This window comes from Apodemus sylvaticus, chromosome 21, assembly GCF_947179515.1.
Source record: "Apodemus sylvaticus chromosome 21, mApoSyl1.1, whole genome shotgun sequence".
NCBI classification, from domain to species: domain Eukaryota; kingdom Metazoa; phylum Chordata; class Mammalia; order Rodentia; family Muridae; genus Apodemus; species Apodemus sylvaticus.
In genome coordinates, this window is record NC_067492.1 from 127,104 (window position 1) to 154,734 (window position 27,631).

The 27,631-nt window shown below is 37.6% G+C and overlaps 1 protein-coding gene and 1 non-coding gene across 3 annotated transcripts in view; one reads left to right on the forward strand and one right to left on the reverse strand.

The window, feature by feature from the left end:
• Positions 1-983: 983 nt before the first annotated feature.
• Positions 984-27,631, forward strand: part of LOC127672032 (coiled-coil domain-containing protein 7-like) — a 75,782-nt gene continuing 49,134 nt past the window's right edge. Inside the window, exons 1-6 of one of the 2 annotated variants that reach the window (XM_052167210.1) lie at positions 984-1,256; positions 3,964-4,050; positions 11,028-11,111; positions 22,694-22,714; positions 22,995-23,027; positions 23,660-23,814. In XM_052167210.1, coding sequence (XP_052023170.1) covers positions 984-1,256; positions 3,964-4,050; positions 11,028-11,111; positions 22,694-22,714; positions 22,995-23,027; positions 23,660-23,814 — 653 coding nt within the window. The remainder of the gene's footprint in view (positions 1,257-3,963; positions 4,051-11,027; positions 11,112-22,693; positions 22,715-22,994; positions 23,028-23,659; positions 23,815-27,631) is intronic. The other variant, XM_052167211.1, reaches the window with a different exon arrangement.
• Positions 25,787-25,918, reverse strand: LOC127672253 (small nucleolar RNA SNORA17). Its single transcript, XR_007974910.1, has one exon. It is a non-coding gene; the product is annotated as a small nucleolar RNA SNORA17 (small nucleolar RNA).

Here is a 27,631-nt window from a genome sequence, read left to right on the forward strand (position 1 = left end):
ATCATGGTATGCACTCACTAATAAGTGGATATTAACCTAGAAAACTGGAATACCCAAAACATAATCCACACATCAAATGAGGTACAAGAAGAAAGGAGGAGTGGCCCCTGGTTCTGGAAAGACTCAGTGAAACAGTATTCGGCAAAACCAGAACGGGGAAGTGGGAAGGGGTGGGTGGGAGGACAGGGGAAGAGAAGGGGGCTTACGGGACTTTTGGGGAGGGGGGGCTAGAAAAGGGGAAATCATTTGAAATGTAAATAAATTATATCGAATAAAAAAAATTAAAAAAAAAGAAATATTGGGATAAGATTTTTATCATTGTCAATTGGCTCTAAGATTACTGTATTGGCATCTTACAATTATATTTATAATATAGATAAATCTAATTGGCTAACTAAGATTAAGAGTTGTGCTTTACTGGATATTTAGGATGTGTAGGCACTGGGTGGGAGCGAGATGAGCTCACAAGACCCTCACTATTGTCAGGCCAGCAGATCGCAGAAGCGTGGTCCAGCACTGCTGGGGACAGTTGGTGGGGTGAACCATTTTTAATATTTCTCACAATATTATGATAGGAAGTATATGGAGGATGGGGTTGGTCATGCTTTGATAGACAGGGAGAAGAAAGCAGGAAATTGTAGGTCAGGCATAAACCTTCAAAGTCACCATCCATTTATCAACTTACTTCAGCTAGGCCATACCTCCTAAGGTTTCTGTCAAAATAGTACTATAATTTGGGTCACAAGTAACCAATACATGAGCCTGCACAGAACTACTCATATTCGCACCATAAAAATGTCGTCTGAAGAGCCTGCTCGGGTACCATAATGATAAAACAGACACAGTATATGCATTTCATTAAATAATTTTGTTGATATATTAAATGAACAGTGTAAGACTTTCCTTTGAATGTCTTAACATTTTATTCACAGGGATGTACTGAATTTTTCACATGTAATTTGGAAGCTAAATCAATCACAAAAATGAAACGTGCAAAGCATCCATCAACCGTTAGTATGAAATTGACAAGTGTTCCAGAATTACCTTATAAGAAAGGACCACTGACTTCATCACCTAAACCAATAGAAAAACACAGTGCCAAGTTGAAACATGATAAAAATGAACCAATGGTCCTGAGGTCTCCACCCACAGGAGAGTCAATTGTACGCTTTGCTTTGCCAATACCATTGAGTAAGACGAAGGACATAATATCAAATGATGAAATGGTCAGGAGGATTACTACAAATCTGAAGATGGTAAGGTATTTGCTGGGTCTTCTATTGGGATAATTCTCAATCTTTTCACTAGCTGGGAGATTTGCTGTTAGGCAGCAGGAAAATCAGCTATAGTTATAATGGACTCAGTATATCATTATGCTAATGATAAGATTTATTACATTCAACATGTGGAGGGAAATCAGGAAGAAAATGTGACCAAGCCTATAGAGTGTTCTCTTATTGAAGTTGTATGAGGCATGCTTAGTTCCTCTGGCAGTAAATCATGAAAACTCACATAGAATTTGTTCCAGAGGAAGTCATTAGATACTCAGCGCCCAGAGTAGTGATCAATTAAAGTGGTCTGTCTGAGTTAGGGTTTTACTGTTGGGAATAGACACCATGGCCAAGACTACGCTTATAAAGTATAACATTAACTGGGGCTGGCTTACAGGTTCTGAGGTTCTGTCCATTATCATCAAGGCAGTAACGTGGCATCACCCAGGCAGACATAGGGCTTGAGAAACATAGAGTTCTACGTCTTGTTCCATACGGAGATAGAAGACTGGCTGGTCTTAAAGTCCATGCCCTCAGAGCACATGTACTTGAACAAGGCCATACCTACTAATAGCGCTATTCCAAGAGCCAAGCATATACAAATCATCATATGATCTCTGACAAGCATATATTAGAATTCCAGGATCCAAGATAAGCAGGAGTTTGACATAAAGTATAATTTCTGGGATAAAAATCATTGTTTCTAGCTTCCTGAAAACAAAATTTCTAAATGTCAGGTTAAGGCCATGATTCCAAACAGGGCTTTGTGGATATAAGCATCTTGAAATCTCATACCAGCAGTAGTAATTCTTGTCTGCACTTCAAGTAAGAAGGGTAAGACAAGACTGTAGCACTTGATATTTCTCTAACTTTAATTTTACATAACGGTTGACAGTCAAGTTGTAAATGGGCTTTTAAATGAGGCACACTGAGGTAGGACACCAAATTAAAGATATTATAGTTTATCATTCTAGCAAACTGTTAGGTCACAGTTTGCTATTGTGGAGAATGTCTTTTAAAACTTAATGATTTCTGCTCTTTACATTTTTTTCAAATTTTTAAATATTTATTTTACATCCCAATTACAGCCTCTTCCCTATTCTCCTCCCAGTCCCACCTTTACAAATATCTGCACCTATTGTTCCATCCCCTGGGAACCACCACACACTGGGGTATCTAGTGCTAGCAGGTCTAGGGACATCCTCTTCCACTGAGATCCAAACAGGCAGTCCAAGTAGTGGAAAAGGGGATCCAATGGTGGAGATCAGAGACTGTGACAGCCTCTGTTTCACTTGTTAGGGGAATATATGAACCTGAATCTGAATGTTTGCTAAGAATGTGTAGGGTGATTAGTTCAAGCTCCTGCATGCTTCCTGTTTGGTGGTCCAAGCTCTGTGAGGTCCAGGGCCCCAGGTTAATTGACTCTATAGGTCTTCTTGGAGTGTCCTTGACCCCTCTGACTTTTCCATTTTTATCCCAAATGTTCTTCAAGATTTCCTGAGCTCAGCCTGAAGTTTGCCTATGGATCTCTGCATCAGCCTAATTCTGCTTCTAGATGAAGCCTTTCAGGAGGACAGTTATACTAGGTTCCTATTTGAAGCACAGCAGGGTATAATTAATAGTATCAGGGATTGGCTCTCTCACAGGGGGTGGGTCTCAAGATGGTGCAGACATTGGTTCGTGTTCCCTCAGTTTCTGCTCCATCTTTATTCCTGCATATCTTGTAGGCAAGACAATATTTGTGTTGAAGAGTCTGTGGGTGGACTGAGGTGGACTTCCTCTAGACATCCTGTCTGGCTACAAGAGGTGGCCATTTCAGATTCTATATACCTCTCTGGTAGGAATCTAAACTCATCACCCTCATAGACTCCCCCTATTATCTTCCATCTTAGGCCTCCAGCTAGTCAACAGAAATGCCTCCCAACCCAATTTCTATTCTGACTCCCAGTCTTCTGTCATCCCTTCATCTGATACTGGATTACCATCACAGTTACCCTCTCCTACCCAGTTCCAATTATTCATTCACCTCACATGACTGTTTGTTTCCCCTTCTGAGTAAGATACATGAATCCTCCCTTGGGATATCCTTATTATTAATTTTATTTTGGTCTGTATATTGTTGCATGGTTATCCTGTGCTTTATCCCTAATACCAACTTATAAATGAATGCATACCATAAGTGTCTTTCTGGATTACCTCACTCAGGTAATACCTCACCACATTTTCTTTATCCATTCTTGGGTTGAGGGACACCTAAGTTGTTTCCAGTTGGTGGCTATTACACATAGAGCTGCAATGAACACAGCTGAGCAACTCCCCCTGTGGTATTATGGGAAATCTTTCTGGTATATGTCCACGATTCGTATAGCTCTTTACATTCCTATACTTAATGTGATATTGAGAGGGAAATCAGACTTTGAAGAAAACTCTGTATTATTCAGCCATTCACAGACTCATACCTCTTTTAGCTATTTATCCACATAGAGAAGATACAGCCTTGGAGTATTCTTATAACTAGGAAGCAGGCTCAAGCACTATTGAGCTTGTCATCTTCTTGACAATGTATGATGAGTCAAAAGATATAAAGCTTATATTCCTGCCACTGGCAATAAAGTGACATCTGTAAGATCATGGTGTGACTGTTTTATCATTTCGACTGTGAAGAAATTAACTTGATTTCCATTTTTCTTAGGTTGTTTCTACCTTGGAAGACACCTATGGAACTCTCACTGAAGATAAAGAAAAAGGAGCAGTAAAACCTGAAGCAGAAGGCTTGTCTGTATGTGTATATAATGCTAATGAAATAAATTAAATGCTGGAAGGTGTTAATTCTCACCTTCATAATCTATATACACTGTCTGAATATATCACTATCTACACAAAGATTCTCTTGTGACATTTGATAAAAGTGTGCTAATGTTTCCAGACTCAGACAATTCCTCCTGACTTAACTATCTGTAAGTCTACTTTTTATAGTTTTGCTTCTATGCTGAGTTTTAAATATGAGCTTGATTATTTTGATTGCCTTAGCTATAAGAAATTATTCTTGCACCAGAAAAATGGTTCAGTGGGTAAAGATCCCTGCCATTAAGCCTGACAGCTTGATTTCAGTCTTTGGGACCTACATGATGGGGAGGTGGGGAGCAATTCTTGCAAGTTGTATTCTGACCTTTATGTGTATACTTTTGCAAGCAAACATGAGCTTCATCCCCAAATAAATAATATAATGTAAGTTTTAAAATGAATTCTATTTTCTAAACTTTAAGATAGAAAGTAAAAACGGTTTTGAGATTTAGTAAATTGTAATTCAGCTACCCCTTTACTAGACCCCCACTCCCTGAAAGTCCCATCAGCCCCCTTCCCTCCCCCTGCTTTCCCACAGTATAGGGCAAAACCAGAACAGGGAAGTGGGAAGGGTTGGGTGGGAGTGGGGGTCTAGTAAAGGGGAAATGATTTGAAATGTAAATAAAAATTTATCGAATAAACAAACAAACAAACAAAAAAGACCACAGTATGGTTCTTCTTCGGTTGTTTTTGGTTTTGGTTTTTGCTTGTTTGTTTGTTTTAATCTTTTAAGGTATTTAAAAAATTTTATTTATGTGTATGTGTGCATATCTGCACGTGTGGATGTGAACATATGTGGTGGTCCCTGCAGAAGCCAGAAAAAAGATATTGGGCTAAAATGACAGGAGGTTGTAAACCATCCAACCTGGGTACTGGGAACTGAATACCAGTCTTTTGCGAGGGCATCAGGCACCCTTAACTGCTGAGCCACCTTGCAAGCCTTGTTTTACATACACTTGACTCATCCAAATGTTTGCATTCGAATTGTTTGACTTTTATTTTTCATTGTTATTTTGTGTGAACTAACAACTGCATGTGCCATAGCATATAAGTAGAGGTCAGGGTACAAGTTTGAGGAGTTAGTTTAATTTTTTTCCCCTTTACATGGGTTCCAAGGATCAAATACAGGTTATTTGTGCCCCATTCCACTCAGAGTCATATTGCCAGTACCCATTTTTACTCTTCAAACATAAAATATTTTCCATTTATTTACAATTAGCTTTAAAATGGATTGATTTGGACTGTCTATTAAGACACCTGGGTTGAACATTCCATTAAATCTGTTTAATATCTGCATTTATTTATATTGAATTTAATTTTGTTCACCAGAAATTAAATTTGGTCACTGATTAGATCTTTTACATGATTTGCTTGTATTATAGTTTGGAGGGATTGTTAATGACATTATGTTTAAAACTTCAGTTTCTACACATTTGGTTTGAGTGATAGGCATATGGTTGTTGTTTAACATGATCTTTGATCTTGTGGTGCTACTCATTGTATCTTGTAATTCTCAGAACTTCAAGGTGATTTATTGAAGGGATAATAATGTTGTCCTCACCAGATGCTTTAATTTCTTTCAGTCAGAGTTCCAGTCTGAATGCTTTTCATTTTCTTATCTGAACTTACAGTGTTTTGTGGATTATAGTAGATAGTAGTGGTGAAAGCAGAAGACCTTGTTGCATTCCAGTAGCTATGTTCAGACAAGGCTAAAGTGCAATTTTGTGTTTAGCCCCAACAACAAAATCAAGATGAAAAGGCCAGCTACTTCTACTGAGTAGGTGGTACATTTTTTTTCTCCCCATTTAGCCTAGTGATTCATCCTTAGTGTGGGAAGTGGAAAACCAATTTTTACTGCCACACTGTTCTTCAGCTGTGGTGTACTATCAGGTAGTGGTAAGAACATTGGTCACTGCATGACTTACACACATAACTAGACTCAGCTTATGCATCAGAGTCCCCTGCCCCCAGAAATTGTTAGAGCTTGTCTAACATTGAGGAAAGATCAATCTTCCAAGTTTCAGGGGATACTTAAATGTATAAATTTTGCTCACTTCCTGAGTCTAAGGAGCTGCTTTCTTCCATCCTGGAGGAAACTTTTAAAGTCTGAGGAAATCCCTGTGTGATAGCCTGAAAAGACATGAATGCTCAGCTGGTTTTCCTTCATCTCACAAATTTTGTCTGTCCATACAGAGTGCTTTGTGATTGTATATAGGTAGTTCCATCCTGCTTCCTCCACGCCTACTTTAGATAGATCAGGCTTTGTTTCTTTGTTTCGTTGGAGCATGTTCTGTGGAATTCAGTTCATCAAATTCTATGTAGTCTCATTTTCTGTTCCCTCACTGAAAAGTATGGAAGTTAATTTTTAGTTTTTCTTTTCTGTCTTTTTTTTTTTGTTTTTTTGTTTTTTGTTTTTTTTTCAAGACAGGGTTTCTCTGGGTAGCCCTGGGTGTCCTAGAACTCACTCTGTAGACCAGGCTGGCCTCGAACTCAGAAATCTGCCTGCCTCTGCCTCCCAAGTGCTGGGATTAAAGGCGTGTGCCACCACTGCTCTGGTTTTTTTTTTTTTTTTTTTTTTTTTTTGGTGACAGTAGCCCTAGTATTAGGTGTCTCATTTCTTTTTACTTTCATTGCTAAATGACACCTTTGACTCCTTCCTAGGGGTATTCATATCAGTGTTATTCAGTGGTTTTGTTTCATTGAACTTATTGAGATACATGCCTATCTTTAGAGACAGAGCATTTTATTATATCTTTGTGCTATACTTATTTCAGTAACTTTTACTAGGCCTAATTTTATTTTTTATATTAATTTTGTTACAATTTCATATGTGACTATCATATTTGCTATAGAGATATAGGCAATGAATAGATAGTAAGTGAGGGAAACTATTTTTTCTCTAGGGATGAGCTCTCTGAGACATTATTCAATTCCATGTAGTCTGCTCTAAAACCATTTACAAAGATCAGCACTAAAGTAATTCAATGGGCTATGTACAGACCATTGTATGCTTATTGTACATACAAATATTCATTACATATACATATATATTATAAAATACTAACTGAAGAATAAGTTGCCATGAATTTGAGGGCGGGTATGGTAGGAGTTGTTTTAGGGCCCTTTGAGATTTTCCTCCTCTACATTGTCATGTCAGCTGGTGGTTGCATTTTTCATATCTTATTGAGGCAACTATATTGTTGAGATTGTATGTGGCATAGCTTTTTGTCAGTATGGAAGATATTATTTCACAGCAGATATCCTGGTCCTTTGGCTCTTGCAGTATATTTGCTCACTCTTCTACAATGCTCCCCAAGCCTTATTTGTGGGCTTTGTAGTGTAGATATATTGACTGGAGATGAGTACCTCATGTTCAGTTGTTCTTTGCATAATACATTTACACAGTTGTGGGTTTCTATGAAGATCTCTTATCTGCTGCAAAAGAAGCTTCTTTGAGGAGGTATGTTGTGGATAGCCCTGGACTTGTATTTTGATGCTAATTCCACCCCTCAGAGGGGATGCAGATAACTTTCTCTCCACCTTAACTTTTCAAATAAAGGCTTGAGCCAATGATTGGGCAGGAGGAAGGGGGAGAAGATGAGAGTTTGCAAGGAAAAGGATCGCTGAGGGAAGGGGGAGGAGCTACAGAGGATCAACAAGACAGAGAGGAGCTGACAGAGAGATTGCAGGGAGAGAAGCTCATAGCCTGGAGAAACCTCAAGTTATATGGGATAATATAGATCCATATTGGCTGGTTTTGTGTGTCAACTTGACACAGGCTGGAGTTATCGCAGAGAAAGGAGCTTCAGTTGAAGAAATGCCTCCATGAGATCCAGCTGTGGGGCATTTTCTCAATTAGTGATCAAGGGGAAAGGGCCTATCCACTTGTGGGTGGTACCATCTCTGGACTGGTGGTCTTGGGTTCTATAAGAAAGCAAGCTGAGTAAGCCAGGGGAAGCACGCCAGTAAGTAACATCCCCCCAGGGTTTCTGCATCAGCTTCTGCTTCCTGGCCTGCTTAAGTTCCAGTCCTGACTTCCTTTGGTGATAAACAGCTGTGTGATAAGCAGAATAAACCCTTTCCTCCCCAACTTGCTTCTTGGTCATGATGTTTGTGCAGGAATAGAAACCCTGACTAAGACAAATTGGTACCAGTGTAGTGGGGTATTCCTGTGACAACCTGACCATATTTTGGGGAGGACTGTGGAAGGATTTGGAACTTTGGGATAGATGGTCCATTCAGTGTTGATGGCCCAGGACATGAAGGGGTCATGCAAAGGAGCTGAGGCTTGGCACCATGAAGAGAGGCTATGAGAGGCTAATGGTGAAGCCTAGTTACAGCAGAAGATAGCAGTGTTTTGGACACGCCAGTACCATGATATGACCACCAAGAACAGCAGCAGCAGTGGAGTACAGGCAGCTGGAGCCTAGAAGACAAGGTGTATGCTACAAAGGGCAGAGCTGGAGAAGTGACCTAAGCTCTTGGATGAGCCCAGAAGATTGTGAGTTGGATTCCAGACATTGAACCACTGGAGTTTGAGCTTTGCTTTTGATTGTGACTGTGCCCTGATATTTTTCCCTCTTGAAGGAAGAAAGTATTTTAGTGGAGTCCACAGTTAAGAGACTTTGAATTTTAAAAGATTTTGGACATTTTAAAGGGATTGAACTTTTAATAGTAAAGACTGTGGGACTTTTAAAGTTATCTAGATCTTGGAGATGAATAAGAAATTAAGGGTTGAGGCTTAATAGTGATATGTTTGTGTGTCAAGTTGTCAATGGGTCAATTGTACTGGCTGGTTTTGTCTGTCAACTTGACACAGGCTGGAGTTATCATAGAGAAAGGAACTTCAGTTGGGGAAGGGTCTCCATGAGATCCAGCTGTGGGGCATTTTCTTAATTAGTGATCAAGGGGGAAGGGCCTATCCCCTTGTGGGTGGTTCCATCTATGGACTGGTGGTCTTGAGTTCTAAGGGCAGATGGGAATAAGTAGTGTAGTGGGAGATCTGCCCAATCTAGGCATGTAGCTTGTTACTGATTGAGTTGAGACTTCTTTTACTGGAGAATTGGGTAGAAACAAAGTAGCAACAGAGGTATAAGAGCTTTATCTCTCTGTGTATATAAGGAGATGTATTAGAAGCAGTTAGAAATTAGAGTGTTTTAGGGCATTCTCCTCTAAGTCCAGGGACTCACCAGCCACAGGGAGTTGGGTAGGTTTACAATCCTGGGAATTCTGTCCTACTTAGCAGGCCTTATGTCAAATCAGACAGTGTTGGGTTACCACAGCATATAAGTAGTACCATTGCACCTTTCACGATATCTCCCCATTATAGTTAATTGTTATGGGACTGGAAATTTTTAACTACTTTCATAATCATTATTAATAGTAGAAATATGTTACTATTTGCAACAAAAGTGAAGTTCTGTTAGTAGTAAAGAACATATGTATTATGAAACTAGTAGTATGCATGTTTGAATCAGCTTTCCTTACATGTATTGTCATAATTCTTAGTGATTTCCTTATCTGTATAGGTGTCAATTCCTGAACTTATTTTAGTGACCCTAACCTATGCCTACAACCTCCATTGTTTTATTGCAGCCTACTTAATATTATGACAGCAGTTATTTAGTTTCCCTAGGGCCTGAAAAACATTGGTCCTGCCAATTATGCATCCCAACTTAACCTTGTATCCTCTCTCAACTAGCTTAAATTACATAGTACACAAGTTATCATTATCACTCCTAAGCATATCTTCTAAGTTTTCTTGTCTTATTTTTTTATTGTAGTGGTCTTTGGGTATTTAATTGTATTGTATTTAGGTAAGCTACAAACCTTTTCAAATTGATCTTTAGTTTCTGGCAATTAAATGCTATGGTGTAGTGGAATGAACTGCCTTTATTTTTGTCACTGGTTATTCTTTTCTATACATTTTTCAACCCACTGTGATGATTCTTCTAGTGTTTGGTTGTTTTGATACTAAGGGTTGAATTCATTGCCTATAGTGTGGTTGAGAAACACTCTGCCACTTCTTTAAATTTTTGAGGTCTGGCAAGTTGGTCCAGTGGGTAAAAGTACTTGCCACTCAGCCTGATGACCTGAGTTCACTCCTTGGAACTCACATGGAGAACCAATTCCTGTTCTTGGATATCCTCATTGATGATATGACATGCGTACAAACAGGCACACACATGCAAATGAACTTTAAATCTTTTGATACAAGATTTCACTAAGTTCCTTTTAATATTCTCTGGAGTTCAATCTGGCCTGAAACTTGAAATCCCCTGCCTCAATCTTCTTTCAAGTGCTGAAATAAGACATATGTTTCATCAGTTTTGTTCCTGTGAATAAATTAATGGTTATTCTTCAGTGCACACCTTCTTCTGTGAGAATCTTAGCTGGAAATAAGTATATAAGATTGATTTAGCATGGGTTCATGGGTTGGTTTTCTGATATAGAAATATCTACAGGAAGATATTTAATCATTGCACTGAACTGATGATTGCTATTAATAGGTAACACTGAAAGAACACAGATTTTGGCAAGAACATACACAGTCAAAAGTTGTAGTTCACATTGTTTTCTATTTTTGCGATGCTGGGCCTGGTACCTAGGTCCTTGGGTTTACCAGACAATTGTAATGTTGGGCTGCTAGAGTCTCTGTAGTTGTATAGATGAGAAAAGGAAAACATACTGTGTCATCACTCTCAGGATATAGTTCCTTCTACATTTCATTTCTAGGAGGGTTTGCTGGGATAACATTTGAAACATGGCTTCTTGTCACCCAAGTTTGAAGCAGCAGAAATTACTCAAAGCCAAAATATTTTCCAAATACAGTTAAATAGATTAAGAAATAAGTAGATCTACAAGTGGGCTCTAAAACTGAAAGTAACTCTCTTTTGTGGTTCTTTTTGGAAGGTTGGTGATGATGTGAATTCATTTTTGTTGTGCTGTTCGGATTTTACAACTCAGCTAGAGGAAGCAGTTAAAGAAGAACGTGGCGTATGTATTTCAAGTCGTGTATAGTGCAAACGATGAGAGCTTGTATTGGTTGTGGAAACTGTGATGTGATATCCAGTAAGCAATATTAATCTAGAATCAATTATTTGGGAAGTTACAAAAGTTATTAGAAAAATCTTTTTTTTTAATTTCTTTTTTATTCTCTTCAATGTAGACATATTTGTGATTTTTTCTTTAAATTCAATATCAATACAGAACTTTCAAATATGATCTCTATATTTTATTTTCATTTTTAAAATAAGCCTGTATTATCAAAATCATGTTATGATTAATGTTAATTTAAAAACAAAACCAGTTTCTTTAAAAAAAAGGATGACCATAGTATTAATTCCTAATATAAAAATTACTATTAGCAGAGTTATGGTTAACTTTCTGCTTTTCCTTACATATTATTACTTTTCTAATATGTTATTATATATATATATATGTATAAATATATATATAAATTTTTCAAAAATGAAATAATGTGTGGCAAGAAAGGCAGCTCAGTGGTTAAGAGTATTTGTTGCTCTTGCAGAAGACTCAGATTTGGTTCCCAGTACTACATGGTCACTCACATTCATGTGTAACTCTAGTTCCAGGAGCTTCAGCATACTCTTCTGGCCTCTGCAGGGACACATGTAATGCATATGCACAATCATGCAGACAAGAAAATGACAGAAAATGAAAAAGAAACTTTTTAAAATTTTAAATGAAATCACATTTTGCTCATTTCCAAATACACTTTAAGTTTTAAAACATGATCATTATATTTATAAGACATTTTGGGCTGATTAAAGCTGGTTATTGTATAATATTTTCAGGCATAACCTGAATAATAGACTCATCTTTATACATGAGGGTCAACATTTAGTGTCTGTTCTATGTATACTATATAGTTAATAATATATAATATCAGGTACTTTATATTCTACAATATATACATATATCTAACTTCATTTGTAGTGTTTTTTAACTGACATCATTTATTGTCAGCTTAGATTTTTCAAAACCTACTTTAGTGTTCTTAAACATTTCAACCTCCCTTCTGTCCCACCAAACAAAGGTAGGGGGAAAAGGGTATTAGGGAAAGGGATTGTGGACCTGATTAGAAGTAGATTCTGGGGCAATTGTACTCTTCTTTTGCAAGATACCAGCAGTCTAGTCCAATAGAAGATACCAAACAGGAATCAGTAGCAATAGCACAATCCAGAAGAAACAGCAAGGTTTCATAGGAGTGGCCTGAATCAGCCAGAATAACAGGAGAAGTTCTTTGGTGCTTTTCTCTCTATAAAGTCAAGACCAGCAAAGACCAGTGAAACCAGCAAACACCAGTGAAGACCAGCAAAGCATTGATTAGGAGAGCAATATAAGAGCATCCTTTCACTGTGGGGTTTTATTTATATTCTTTCTAAATATCACACACACACTCAAGTGTCTGTTTTCAGCAAAACACACACACCCTCCTACAAGATAGCTTTCAGAATAACATCACATGACACAACTGAGTTTTTAAAGAAACCAGAAAATTCTACTTCAATTTGTTTTTGCTTTCCCCGCTCCTCCCCGTTCCTTCCCTGGTCATCTGTTTCATAATTCCTTATGACTGTTTTGTCTTGATGACCGATTCTCCTATTTGCTCTTCTGCTTTGCATGTTACTTTATCTGATATAAATGTTCTTACAATTTTTGTTTTTATTTGCCAAATAAATATTTACCCTTTTAAATATTCTTTGTTTACATTCCAAATGATTTCCCCTTTCCAGTTTCCCCCACCCCATAAGTCCCATAAGCCCTCTTCCCTCCGCCCATTCTCCAATCAATCCCTCCCACTTCTCTTTCCTGGTGATCCCCTACATTGCTTCATCAAGCCTTTCCAGGACCAGGGCCCTCTCCTTACTTGGGAATCATTTGATACGTTAATTGTGTCTTGAGTATTCAGAGCTTCTGGGCTAATATCCACATATCAGTGACTGCATTCCATGTGTATTCTTTTGTGATTGGGTTATCTCACTTAGGATGATATTGTCCAGTTCTAACCATTTGCCTAAGATTTTCATGAATTCATTGTTTTTAATTGCTGAGTAGTATCCCATTGTCTAAATATACCACATTTTCTGTATCCATTCCTCCATTGAGGAACATCTGGGTTCTTTCCAGCTTCTGGCTATTATAAATAAGGCTGCTATGAACATCGTGGAACATGTGTCCTTATTGCATGCTGGGGAATCTTCTGGGTATATGCCTAGGAGTTGTGTAACAGGGTTCTCTGGAAGTGTCATGCCCAGTTTTCTGAGGAACCACCAGACTGATTTCTAGAGTAGTTGTACCACTCATTTGTTATTGAAGAAAAATATTTCAAAATGATTCTCAGAGTTTTTGGTAAAGATCCTTTCCCAAACTGTTGGTTGATGTTTTGTCCTTTTGACAGTGTCCTTTGCCTTACAGAAACTTTGTAATTTTATGAGATCCCATTTGTCAATTCTTGATCTTAGAGCGTAAGCTATTGGTGTTCTGTTCAGGAACTTATCCCCTGTGCCCATGTCCTCAAGGGTCTTCCCCAGTTTCTTTTCTATTAGTTTCAGTGTGTCAGGTTTTATGTGGAGGTCCTTGATCCACTTGGAGTTGAGCTTAGTACAAGGAGATAAGAATGGATCAATTTGCATTCTTCTGCATGTTGACCTCCAATTGAAACAGCACCATTTGTTGAAAAGGCTATCTTTTTTCCACTGGATGTTTTGAGCTCCTTTGTTGAAGATCAAGTGACCATAGGTGTGTGGGTTCATTTCTGGGTCTTCAGTCCTATTCCATTGATCCACTTGTCTGACATTGTACCAATACCATGCAGTTTTTATCACTATTGCTCTGTAGTAATGTTTGAGGTCTGAGATACTGATTCCCCCAGAAGTTCTTTTACTGTTGAGAATAGTTTTAGCTATTCTGGGTTTTTTATTATTCCAGATGAATTTGAGCATTGTTCTTTCTAACTCTATGAAGAACTGAGTTGGGATTTTGATGGGGATTGCGTTGAATCTGTAGATTGCTTTTGGCAAGATGGCCATTTTAACTATATTAATCCTGCCAATCCACAAGCATGGAAGATGTTTCCATTTTCTGAGGTCTTCAATTTCCTTCTTCAGAAATCTGAAGTTCTTGTCATATAGGTCTTTCACTTGTTTGGCTAGAGTCACCCCAAGATACTTTATGCTGTTTGTGGCTATTGTGAAGGGTGTCATTTCCCTAATTTCTTTGTCAGTCTGCTTATTCTTTGAGTATAGAAAAGCTACTGATTTGCTTGAGTTGATTTTGTAACCAGCCACTTTGCAGAAGTTGTTTATCAGCTGTAGGAGTTCTCTGGTAGAGTTTTTTGGGTCACTTAAGTAGACTATCATATCATCTGCAAATAGTAATAGTTTGACTTCTTCCTTTCCAATTTGTATCCCTTTGACCTTCTTATGTTGTCTAATTGCTCTAGCTAGGATTTCAAGAACTATATTGAAAAGATATGGAGTCTAGTCCCTGATTTTAATGGGATTGCTTCAAGTTTCTCTCCATTTAGTTTGATGTTGTCTACCGGTTTGCTGTATATTGCTTTTACTATGTTTAGATATGGGCCTTGAATTCCTGTTCTTTCCAAGACTTTTAGCATGAGAGGATGCTGAATTTTGTCAAATGCTTTTTCAGCATCTAATGAAATGATCATGTGTTTTTTTTCTTTGAGTTTGTTTATGTAGTGGATAGCATTGATGAATTTCCATATATTGAACCATCCCTGCATTCCTGGGATGAAACCAGGGCTAATATCTAATATATACAAAGAACTCAAGAAGGTAGACCCCAGAGTACCAAATAACACTATTAAAAAGTGGGGTACAGAGCTAAACAAAGAATTTTCATATGAAGAACTTTGGATGGATGAGAAGCACCTTAAGAAATGTTCAACATCATTAATCATTAGGGAAATGCAAATCAAAACAACCCTGAGATTTCACCTCACACTAGTCAGAATGGCTAAGGTTAAAAACTCAGGAGACAGCAGGTGTTGGCGAGGATGTGGAGAAAGAGGAACACTCCTACACTGCTGGTGGGATTGCAAGATGGTATAACCACTTTGGAAATCAGTCTGGTGGTTCCTCAGAAATCTGGGCATGACACTTCTGGAGGACCCTGCTATATTACTCCTGGGCATATACCCAGAGGATTTCCCGGCATGTAATAAGGACACATGCTCCACTATGTTCACAGCAGCCCTATTTGTAATAGCCAGAAGCTGGAAAGAACCCAGATGTCCCTCAATTGAGGAATGGATACAAAAAATGTGGTATATTTACACAATGGAGTACTACTCAGCCATTACAAACAATGAATTCATGAAATTCTTAGACAAATGGATGGAGCTGGCAAACATCATACTAAGTGAGGTAACCCAGTCTCAAAAGATCAATCATGGTATGCACTCACTGATAAGTGGATATTAGCCTAGAAACTTGGAATACCCAAATCATAATCCACCTATTAAATGATGTCCAAGAAGAACGGAGGAGTGGCCCCTGGTTCTGGAAAGACTCAGTGCAGCAGTGTAGGGTAATACCAGAACAGGGAAGTGGGAAGGGGTGGATAGGGGAATAGGGGAAGGGAAGAGGGCTTATGGGACTTTCAGGGAGTGTGGAGCCAGAAAGGGGAAATCATTTGTAATGTAAATAAAAAATATATCGAATAAATTAAAAAAGTTTTTGGTAATCCAAATAATATTTTACCATATGAAGATGTAACTATAGACCTGTAGAAAAAGCAAAAAAACCAGAAGTGAAAAGAGGGATTCATTGATGAACTGCCTGCTGGTTACATAAGCATGAGGATCTGAGGTAGATCCCCAACATCTATATAAAATCTGGTTGGTACTCATCTACAACCATTATATTGAGATGAGGGATGGAGATGGAGATGAATGGATCAATGGAGCTTGCTGGCCACCCAATCTAGCCAATTGGTAAGCTCCAGGGTCATCAAAATAGAAATCATAATGAGACAGAAATATAAGCCACAATAGGAATGTTTAATTAACTCAACTATATTAAAATTAAAGCCTGAGTCTATTATTAAAAGTCTACAAAGGGAAAAGGGCAAGAAAAAGTCATATAAGCAAAACATTTGGATCATTTAGAGCTGATGGAGATTATCATGATTATTATGGATCTGTACCAATAAATGAGAGATAAGTAACTATGACATAAAAAGGTGAGAAGAAAAAACACAAATAGCTCATAAATATATCAAAATATATTGTATCATTTTAGTAGTTTTTAGAAGCCTGGGAATGTTTCTAAACCATGTCACATTACTAGATAAAAATAATGTGCTGATTAGCTTAGTTAGATCCAGCATATCATAAAATTCTTCAATTGATTACACATTTACTTCCAGTGGTCCCTGTATCTCTATAACTCTGCAAACATTCCTGTTTAAACATTTCTGTTTTTTTTTTTTAAAACCCAGTATTTACAAACACTGTGCTTATCTAGGTCATTACTTTCAGAAACTCATTTTTGATAATTCAGTTTTAAGTATGTGGTATTTCGAATGAAAATAACTGCTATAGCTCATATTTGGTTCCCAATTACTGACTGCAACTGTTTGGGAAAGATTAGGATATATGCCTTTGTTGGAGAAAGTATGTCATGGTACATTTATTTTTATTAGGCATTTTCTTAACTTACATTTCAAATGTTATTCCATTTCCTGGTTGCACCTCCCCGGAAACCAAATATACCTTCACCCCTCCCCTTGTTTCTGTGAGGGTTTTCCACCACCCACTCACCCACTCCTGCTTCCCTGCCCTTGCATTCCCCTACACTGGGCCTTTGAGCCTTCATAGGACCAAGGGCCTCTTCTCCCTTTGAGGCATCAGTTGATCATTGATGGTCCTCTGCTACATATTTGACTGGAGCTGTGGGTCCCTCTATGTGTACCCTTTGGTTGGTGGTTTAGTCCCTTGAAACTCTGGGGTGTGTGGTTAGTGTTTATTGTTGTTCTTCTGATGGGGTTGCAAACCCCTTCAGTTCCTTCAGTCCTTTCTCTAACTCCTTCATTGAGGACCCTGTGTTGAGTCTGTGAGCATCCACCTCTGTATTTGTCAGGCTCTGGAAAAGCCTCTCAGGAGACAGTTACATCAGACTCCTGTTAGCATGCACTTCTTGGCATCCACAATAGTTTCTGAGTTTGGCGAATGTATATGGGATGGATCCACAGGTGAAGCAGTCTCTGGATGACCTTTCCTTCAGTCTCTGCTTCATACTTTGTCTCCTTATTTGCTGCTGTATTTTGTTCCCCCTTCTAAGAAGAACCGAAGCATCCACACTTTGGTCTTCCTTCTTCTTGAGCTTCATGTGGGCTGTGAATTGTATCTTGGGCATTCCAAGATTTTGGGCTAATATCAAGTAATCAGCAAGTGCATAACCATGTGTGTTCTTTTATGACTGGGTTACCTCACTCAGGATGATATTTTCTAGATCCATCCATTTGCCTAAGAATTTCATGAAGTCATTGTTTTTAATAGCTGAGTAGTGCTCCACTGTGTAAATGTACCACATTTTCTGTATCCATTACTCTGTTGAGGAACATCTGGGTTCTAACAGCTTCTTATAATACATAAGGCTGCTCTGAATATAGTGGAACATGTGTCCTTATTATGTGTTGGAGAACTTTTGGGTATATGCCTAGGAGTGGAATAGCTGGGTTCTCATGTAATACTATGTCCAGTTTTCTGAGGAACTGCCTGACTGATTTCCAGAGTGATTGTACCAGCTTGCAATCCCACCAACAATGGAGGAATGTTCCTCTTTCTCCATATCCTTACCAGCATCTGCTGTCACCTGAGATTTGATCTTAGCCATTCTGACTGGTATGAGGTGGAATCTCAGGGTTGTTTTGGTTTTCATTTCCATGATAACTAAGGATGTTGAACATTTCTTTAGGTACTTCTTGGCCATTCGATATTCCTCAGTTGAGAATTCTTTGTTTAGCTTTGTCCCCATTTTTTTATTAGGGTTATTTGATTCTCTCGAGTCTAACTTTTTGAGTTATTTATATATATATTGGATATTAGCCCTCCATTGAATGCGGGATTGGTAAAGATCTTTTCCCAATCTATTAGTTGCCATTTTATTCTATTGACAGTGTCCTTTGTCTTATAGTAGCTTTGCAACTTTATGGTGTCCCATTTGTCTATTGTTGTTCTTAGCACATAGGCCATTAGTGTTCTATTCAAAAAAATTTCCCCTGTGCCCATGTGTTTGAGGTTCTTTCCCACTTTCTCTTCTATTAGTTTCAGTGTATCTTGTTAGACTAACAGAAAGGATATATAAATAGGACCCAGCATTTTGCTGCATTCAGGAAAAGCACCTCAGTTTCAAGACAGACACTACCTCAGAATAAAACGCTGAAAAGCAATTTTCCAAACAAATGGTCTCAAGAAACAAGCTGGAGAAGCCATTCTAATATCGAATAAAATTGTATTTAAGTCAAAAGTTATCAAAGAAGATAAGAAAGGCCACTTCATACACTTCAAAGGAAAAATCTACCAAGATGAACTGTTACTTCTGAATATCTATGTTCCAAATGCAAGGGCACCCACATTCATAAAAGAAACTCTACTAAAGCTCAAAGCACACATTGCACCTCACAAAGTAATAGTGGGAGAATTCAACAGCCTACTCTCAGCAATGGACAGAGCAGAGAAACACAAACTAAACAGAGTGAAACTAACAGAAGTTATGAACCAAAGGAAGTTAACAGATATCTATAGAACATTTCATTCTAAAACAAAAGAATATTCCTTCTCAGCACCTCATGGTATTTTCTTCAAAATTGACCATACAATTATTCACAAAACAGGCCACAGATACAAGAAGACTGAAATAATCCCATGCATCCTTCCTATCAGATCACCATGGACAAAGGCTGCTCTTCAATAACAACACAAACAGCAGAATGTCCACATTCATATGGAAGCTTAACAACACTCAATGATAACTTGGTCACGAAAGAAATAAAGACTTTTTTTTTTTTTTTTTTTTTTTTTTTTTTTTTACAATTTAATGAAAACGAAGGCACATCAGACCAAAACTTAAGGGACACAAGGAAAGCAGTGCTAAGAGGAAAACTCATCGCTCTAAGTGCCTCCAAAAAGAAACTGGAGAAAGCATACAGTAGGAGCTTGACAGCACACCTGAAAGCTCTAGAAACAACAACAACAAAAGAAACAAATACACCCAAGAGGAGTAGATGACAAGAAATAATCAAACTCAGAGGTGACATCAATCAAGTAGAAACAAAAAGAACTATACAAAGAATCAACCAAATCCATTCTTCATAGAGTTAGAAAGAACAATTTGCAAATTCATTTGGAATAACAAAAACCCAGAATAATGAAAACTATTGTCAACAATACAAGAACTTCTGGGGGAATCACTATCCCTGACCTCAAGCTGTATTACAGAGTAATAGTGATAAAACTTGCATGGTATTGGTACAGTGACAGGCAGGTATATCAATGGAATAGAATTGAAGACCCAGAAATGAACCCACATACCTATGGTCACTTGATTTTTGACAAAGGAGCTAAAACCATCCAGTGGAAAAAAGACAGCATTTTCAATAAATGGTGCTAGTTCAATTAATAGTCAGCATGTAGAAGAATGGATGTCAATCCATTCATATCTCCTTGTACAAAGCTCAAGTCCATGTGGATCAAGGACTGACAATGTCGTGGTACCTGAAGTACCATCAAATGCAATCTATCATTACCAGTGTGCATTCTCTGCCTCCTGCTTTTGGATCAAGATGTAGCCTCTCACCTTTCCTCCTGCCATGCCTTTTCTCTACCCTCACTGAATCTAACCCTCTGAAATTGTAAGGCCGTGTCATTCTAATTAGATGATAATTCTATAGCAAAAGTTACAGTATGTTCATTCTATCGGTGCCTATTTTCTTTTTAATGCTATTAATTCTTTCAATTAATAACTTTCAATTAATAACAACATAGATTTTGAAAGAAAAGTCCTAAAGTTCTTAAATCATATCTTGAAACATATATAAATATTTGGAAAATACATAAATTGAATTCAAAGATAATTGTTGAAATTTTATGCAGGTCTTCAATGAAAAAGAGCAAATAGGGCAGAAAACAATGTAAAATGTAAAGCTTTAAGAGAAAAAAAGGCACCAGAAAATTTAATGCTGGAGCCAAGGTATTTACTGAAAGAAATAGGGAGATCGAAGAGGGGCCTGAGGTGTTCTCAGGGCAAGACTCTACCCAGCTAAACTACCTTTCTCCAGTGAAAGAAAAAAGATTAAGACATTTTCTGCTCCTAAAAACCAGCAGACATAAACTACTGCAAACATGATTTAAGTGGTCTGATTTTGTCCCCAAGCAGGCAGCTAAACTTGACAGCATCACCGACTGTTATTCTGGCTTTAGAGTCATAAAGCATGCATGAGTAAAGTTGTATAGACTCTTACTCCATGGTCAAGAAAAGCTGCTGAATCTGAATCTGAATCTGTGTGGAATGTCAGGGCAGTCCTTATATAAAGGCTCTGAAAGGGCAAGAGGCGCCAAGAGTCTACTGTGTGAATGAAAGTGAAGCTTGGATTGTGTTGGAGACCCCAAGATGTTAGAGGTGTCAGAGCCCTGGGCTGTCTGCCAAGTAGAGTTATAGTGTGGATTAGAACGTCACAAGAGAGAGACATATATCTAGTAGAAAGCAGAGCTGTAATTTTGGAACCAACTAAGCCCTCTGACCAGACACAGCTCATCTACAGGATTTGGACTTTGCCCAATTATGTTTCTGTCTTGCTTTGGTCAATTGTTTCCTCACTGTGACTGGATTCCTTCCCTTTGGAATGGTAATGTATATTTTGTTTCATTGTATGTTGAAAGTATGTAATTTGTATTTTGATTTTACAGTTAAGTGATTGATCTGAGTCTTACAACAGATTCTGAATGGTGGACTTTTAACTAGTGTTGAGACTAAAAAATAAATGCCTATTGCATTATGGTATGAACACATATCTTTGGGGGCCATGGAGTAGAATGTGGTGGTTTGAATGAGAGAGGCTCCTATAGAGGCCATGTTTGAAAAATTGGTCCTGAGTTGGTGGAACTGTATGGTCCTGTTGGAGAAAGTATGTCACAGGGGTGGCATTGAAACATAAAATACTCAGGTCATTCCTAGTTTTTTTCTTTTCTTGTTGCTTTCAGATCAAGATGTGAGTCTTAGAGTTGTTCCTAACACAATGCCTTTGTTCCATCATCATGGACCCTTTCTTTGATAAGTTGCCTTCTTCATGATGTTTTGTCATACAATGTAATAGTAATTGGGATAAACATGCAATCCTCTCTTTAAGAAGCATATAGTTGCTTTAAGCTCCAGCTCCATTGAGCACAATTTAGCTCAACTTAGACTTCAACATTAAAAGCATTCACTTAAAGTCTCCAGCTGATTGTTGGCCCCACTAAATATCTGATTCAGTAGCCTAGGGAAGGAAGAAGTCAAAATATCCTTATTTGCAAATGATACAATTCTATATACAACAGACCCCAAAAATTCCACCAAACCCTCTACTCATAAATATATTCAGTAAAACAAGTGAACACAAAATTTAGACAAAAAAATCAGTAGCCTTATTGTATACAAATGACAAACATGCATGGAAAGAAAACAGGAAAACAATATTTATAATGACCTAAAAAAGTAAACTGTCTTGGAATAAATCATGAACTTTTTATACTAACAGAAAAAAGAAAGTTATAAATCAAACATTTTTCAAATACTCTTTTTGGAACATCAGGTAGGCAGATTATGGCACAATAGGGGAAATCTTTGCTGTAGCCCTCAGATACTAACTGATATATTCTTAGCCTTTCAATGGATGGCATTTATGGATCTTGTCTGTACATTGGAAATGGATTGATCTATTAATCACAAGAATATTGGGTCACACAGAAGTTGACAATAAGTGACTATTTGGAGGCTGAGATAGCCCAAGGTGATTTCCCTCTGAAATTGCACATCTCCACTATCTTTTGTGTTTCCATCAGTTAATCACCTCTCGTAGGACATATAACACAGATGTGGCTCTCTTCTGGAAACTTTTAATTATTATTATTATTATTTGGTTTTTTGAGACAGGGTTTTTCTGTGTAGCCCTGGCTGTCCTGGAACTCACTCTGTAGACCAGGCTGGCCTTGAACTCAGAAATCCGCCTGCCTCTGCCTCCCAAGTACTGGCATTAAAGGCGTGCGCCACCACTGCCCGGCTATTTTTATGAACAATATATTAGATGTGAATAATTTAGGAGTTTCACAATATAGTCCTATGGAGTGGAGTAGTTTTCTTATTCTAGATGTAGTTGCATATCCAAAATGGACTAAGCATCATAACCACAAAGTTATTATAACTTTGGAACTACAGATTTGTATTTGCTTTAGCAATATAAATCATAGTAACTTAAGCAAATTTATTATTGAAAATTCTAAATGTTGCTTGATATTTATCTTTAAATATACTGTCTAAAACTTTTTTCAGGTGTTGGAGTCTCTTTACAAGGTATGTGTTTCAATTCATTGCAGCTTAAAGTAACTAAAAGTAAAGAGAAGAAAGTATATTAGGCAAAGATGATCTAGATTTTGAAATTATAGCATTCCCTGGTTGCTGCTAGATATTTTTAGGTTTATCTTGCAGTTGTATATTACACTATCCCCTTCTGAACCCTGTGTGATGCATGTGAGTCAGGAATGGTACTTGGCAGATATAGGGTTACAGACATATGTGTAGTAACTTTCTCCTTCTTTCTTCTTCTTCTTCTTCTTTTTTTTTTTAAATGAAGTGGTTTCAGCAACAAGTCAACCAAATGGAGGAGGTAAAATATAACTTCTTAACTCTTAATTATATTAGTAAGTATTTGACCCATTTGAAAATCAGTTTGAAGTATGTATAAATCAAATGTTTCAATAACCATTTATTATAAGGTAACATTTTGATTTATGTTGAAAAATAGTTTGTAGCAAAATGTTTATCAGTAATTTGCATATGAGTTTTCCTCATGAATCCAGTAAAGAACAAATATATAGGATCTTTTTTCTCCTAAAGAATAATGTAAATTTCACTTACTATCTTTTTCTAGTTTACATAAAAGTGGTAGGAATTTATCAAAATAAAGTTCATCCTATATTTAAAAATTGTCCATAATATAAGCAGACATAAAATTGTATTAACGTTTTCAAAATTTATTCTGTTTCTTAATGATATCATTTGCATTTTGGATTTTCAAATACTTTAAAAACTAGACTGAGAATAACGCGTCTTTGCTTTGGGAGTGAATATGTATATTTCTTTAAGCATGAAAGATTAGTTTCTGATGAAGCTTCAGGGATTTTCAGAATTATTTTTATTTGATAAAGGCATTCATATTTGATAAAGGAAATAATGAAATGCTTTTAAGTCATGAGATCAAAGTGGGACTTTAGTAACTGGTCAATTTTGTTACTTTAGATGAGCAAAGACCAAAGTAATTTAGAAGGAGAACTTCAATCAGATGGTAAAACGGCCAGTTTGAACATTGTACAAATTGCAAAACTGGCACGTAAATTCGAAGATATTAAAGGTCGCCTAAAAGAGCGAAAGGCTGTCATGCAGGCTAAACAACAGTAAGTAAATTATACAAATTAATTGAATTAAAATCAGTGATTAATATCGCATGTAAGCTAAGTCAATGTTACTGCTTTACAAAGAACTTCTAAATGATATCTGAATGCTTAGTTACTTTTTTTTTAATATAAAGTTTTAATAGTCCAAGATGGTGTTATTTGGTGCAGTGAACATTAGTCACCTGTGACTATTCAAATTCAATTTAGTAAAACAAATTGGCTTTGGGTCATACTAAATACATTTTAAATACTTAATCACCATATATAACTATTATTTAAAACTTCTGTTAGATATTACTATCTTAAAAACATCTGGATTATAATCATGTTTCTGAATACTTTTGAAATATAATAGTTTCAGGGCTGACCATTTCTCATTGGACAGCTAATAAAGGGAGTTCATCTCTTCTCCAAGCAATCAATAATTGCAATTCTTTATTTAGGGGTGGGACCCTGCAAAAATTTATACCTTCCACATTAGCGTGTTCATTGGTACACTACTGTTCTCTAGTCTCCTTTATGCAGCCATTTCTAGGATACACTGTTTCCCTTCCAGGTCTTATGGGTCTTGCAGTCTTTTCATCCCTTTTCCCAAGATGTTCTTTGAGCAATTGATGCAAGAGCTATGATGTAGATGTTTCTCCTGGGGCTAGACTCTCCACGATCTGTTGATCTAAGCATTTTATCCACTGGTAGATTACTGTGATGGTTTCCATTTGCTGTAAAAAGAGGCTTCTTTGACAAGAAGTGTAGTTAGTTATACTTATCTATAAGAATAAGGATAAGATTTAGAATGAAGTTAACTATTATGCAAGTTTAGTAAATTTCTGATGGTAAATGTTTTTTTTTTTTAAAGAAAACTTTTTTATTAGTTCTTTGTGAATTTCATATCATGCACCCCAATCCCACTTATCCCCTATTCCCCTCATACCTGCCCTGTACCCTTGCAGCCTCCTCCTCAACAGAAAAAAAATCTTGTTTAAGCTAAAGTATGTTACACTGTGTTCCTTAGCATACTATTTCCTCTACATTTCTTTGCTTGCAAATGTTCTCTGTAATGAGCCATTTGGTCTGGTATGAGACCTCTGACATCTGGTAGAGTATCAATACTGGAACCTCAGTGCTCCCATACATACATTAGCCCACCCATGCTCCTGTTACTAAGGTCAGCTGTACTGTGCTGCCCAGGAGAGTTGCAGGACCTACTCTCTAGAGCACTGCAGCAGGTAAGGGGCAGAGACAGCCTTCCTGCTCTCATGACCACAGGATCAGCTCTCCTATAATGTCTAGGCAAGGGGTGGGGGTCAGTTCTGCACAGCCCTCAGACATCAAAATGTCCCCAGACTGAAGTCCAGTTCAGGGATATCCAACAGGCCTTTGGTGGTAATAGACTCCTACTGCTACAGGGATATGGACCCAGACTGGTACCCATTAGCAACACAAGCCAAGACTCCACCATGGTCCCAGCTATTCAAATCATGCTGTTCCTTTACTACCCTCAAGCCTCCAGTTATGCCTTTTTTTCTGCCCATATCCTCTTGTTTCTCTTTCTCTTCCATTTCTCCACCATTTACTTGCCTCTCTTAGTGGTGTACTTGTGGTCTCTGTCTTCAGTAGTCTCAGGAGTAGCCTAAGATGTATTCATTATGGCTCCAGGCAGGGGGTCGTCTTGTGCACGGACTGTCTCCCACAGCCTGTGAGATACCAGACTGGTGCTCATCTCAGGCTAGCTCCCTGTGCGAGCTTTATGGCACTGGACCCATGATCATCTTGGGTTTGGCTTAGGCCACTTTTGTCTGGTAAACCCATGAGGCCCCATGTGGGAGTTGTCTGTCTCTGGCTCATATCCTGCCCTGGGAGGCCATCCTAGCATGCATATGAGATTCTGGACCAATGCTCATCTCAGGCTAGCTCCCTGTCTGAATGCCCTGGTGCTGGACTTGGGGTCACCTCAGGCTTTTCCTTTCCAGGACACATTAAGCTACTAACCATTCACATGTATACAGGTTAGAACACTGAGTGTAGACATAGCCTCTCTCCTCTCTGCCTCCTAATAAAGCACATGTGACATAGCAGTCAAACCTGCAACTCCTCTAGTGGCAGGGGTAGATTCTTTTTAAAGGTCCATTACCTCAGTAACTATGTTTCCAGTACCAGGTATTTGCTGAAGCCATACAGGGAAGGCTGTGGGAAGCATTTAAGCTTCCTGGAGTGAGCCTACCATTTTGCACAGGTGTGATGGGTGAATCCTGGAAAGATGGGGCCTCAGGAACTTTGTCCTAGGATTGCTTCTTGATGCTGAATGTACCTTCTTATAATTGTTGCTCTGTTCCTAATTTTTCTGACAAAGTGTGACTGGAAAAAGAAAAACTCTTTATGCCTATAGTAAGTTATGATTGATCTTGCCCACCCTATTGGGCAAATTTCCTGCAGATCAATATGAAGATGTACTTTCATGTAATAATGCTGTTTAGATGAACTGGTGATTTTTAAATTCTTGATAATGATTTTATAGTTCTCCTGAATTGATTCAAGTAAATTTAAGCCCCCTATAGAATAAAAAGCTAGAAATAGAGTTCTGTGTCTCGAGCTAATTGTCCTAGGAAAAGAAAATAGGTTTAGAACAAATTTATGATCAAGGAAAACATTCCTTCTAGGTTAGAAATGAAGTCATTAATTTCTATAAATAAAGATCATAAACTGATAATGGGCAATCACAGGTACAAGAACAGAAAATAAATGATTGACTAGTTAATCTATACAAGACTTCAAAATAAAAAGACAAAATAGATGATTTGTCTCTTGCTAACTTATGACATTAAAAACTATTGCTTTAAATGTATTATGAACTTGTGGAGCTTAAAAAAACATAATGGATGTTGAGTCAGACATGCCTTTTAGTGGAAAGACATGTAAACAATTTTGGTGTAACTCCTAAAACCTTATCAACCTATTACTTTAAACTTGCTATGAACTGATAAAAAATAAAAATGTTTAAAAAATATGTAATCAGTTATCCTGCTGTAACTTCCTCTTGTGGAACATTTTATCTGTGAGGCAAACTATTACATAGAGAACTTTTGCCTGGGAAGGTATAAAAGGCTGAAAGCAAAAATAAAAGGGAAGTGGAGCTATTTTCTTCTTCATCCAGCATGCATGCATGCATGCCTGCATGTTTATATGTGTGTGTGTGTGAACGTGTGTATGCTTATGTGTATGATTTTTCTCTCTTTTCCTTTTTCTTTCTCACCAGTCCCTAAAGAGTTAAAAGTCAGAGTTTCTGGAAAGTACTGGCTGTAAGTAGGCTTTTTATTCTAGTCCCCTGCTGCTGTCAGCAGGTGTCAATTGCTAGAAGCCATCAGCTCTGGTTCCAGAATAGTAAAAGAGTGTTAATTACCATCAGCTTTTGGTCCAGACATTTTTGCTGGCTCACTTCAGTTTACCTGGATGTTAAAGCTGTTTTTTTTACAGGACTTGATTTCCTTACTATTGAATTGGCTTTTTTTGAGGTAGACAGCTGCTGGTTACCAACCTGTGAGTGTCATTATTGCATTTTTATAGATTTCTTGATATATTTTTCATTGTTGTAGTTCAAATGTTTAATTGCTTCTCTTGCTTGGCAGTTTGTAAAGTATTTTCTGGTACTATGGAAGCTAGACTGCGGGAAGGAAGCTTTCAGATCAGATACAGTTCAAACCATCTAAAATGTGTGTCTGGAGTTTGACATTTCTTAAGCAATAGGTGTCTACCCTCAACTCCAAGTAGGTAGGTAATTAAACAGATGATAGATCAATGATCCCCACAAAGCCATAGACTA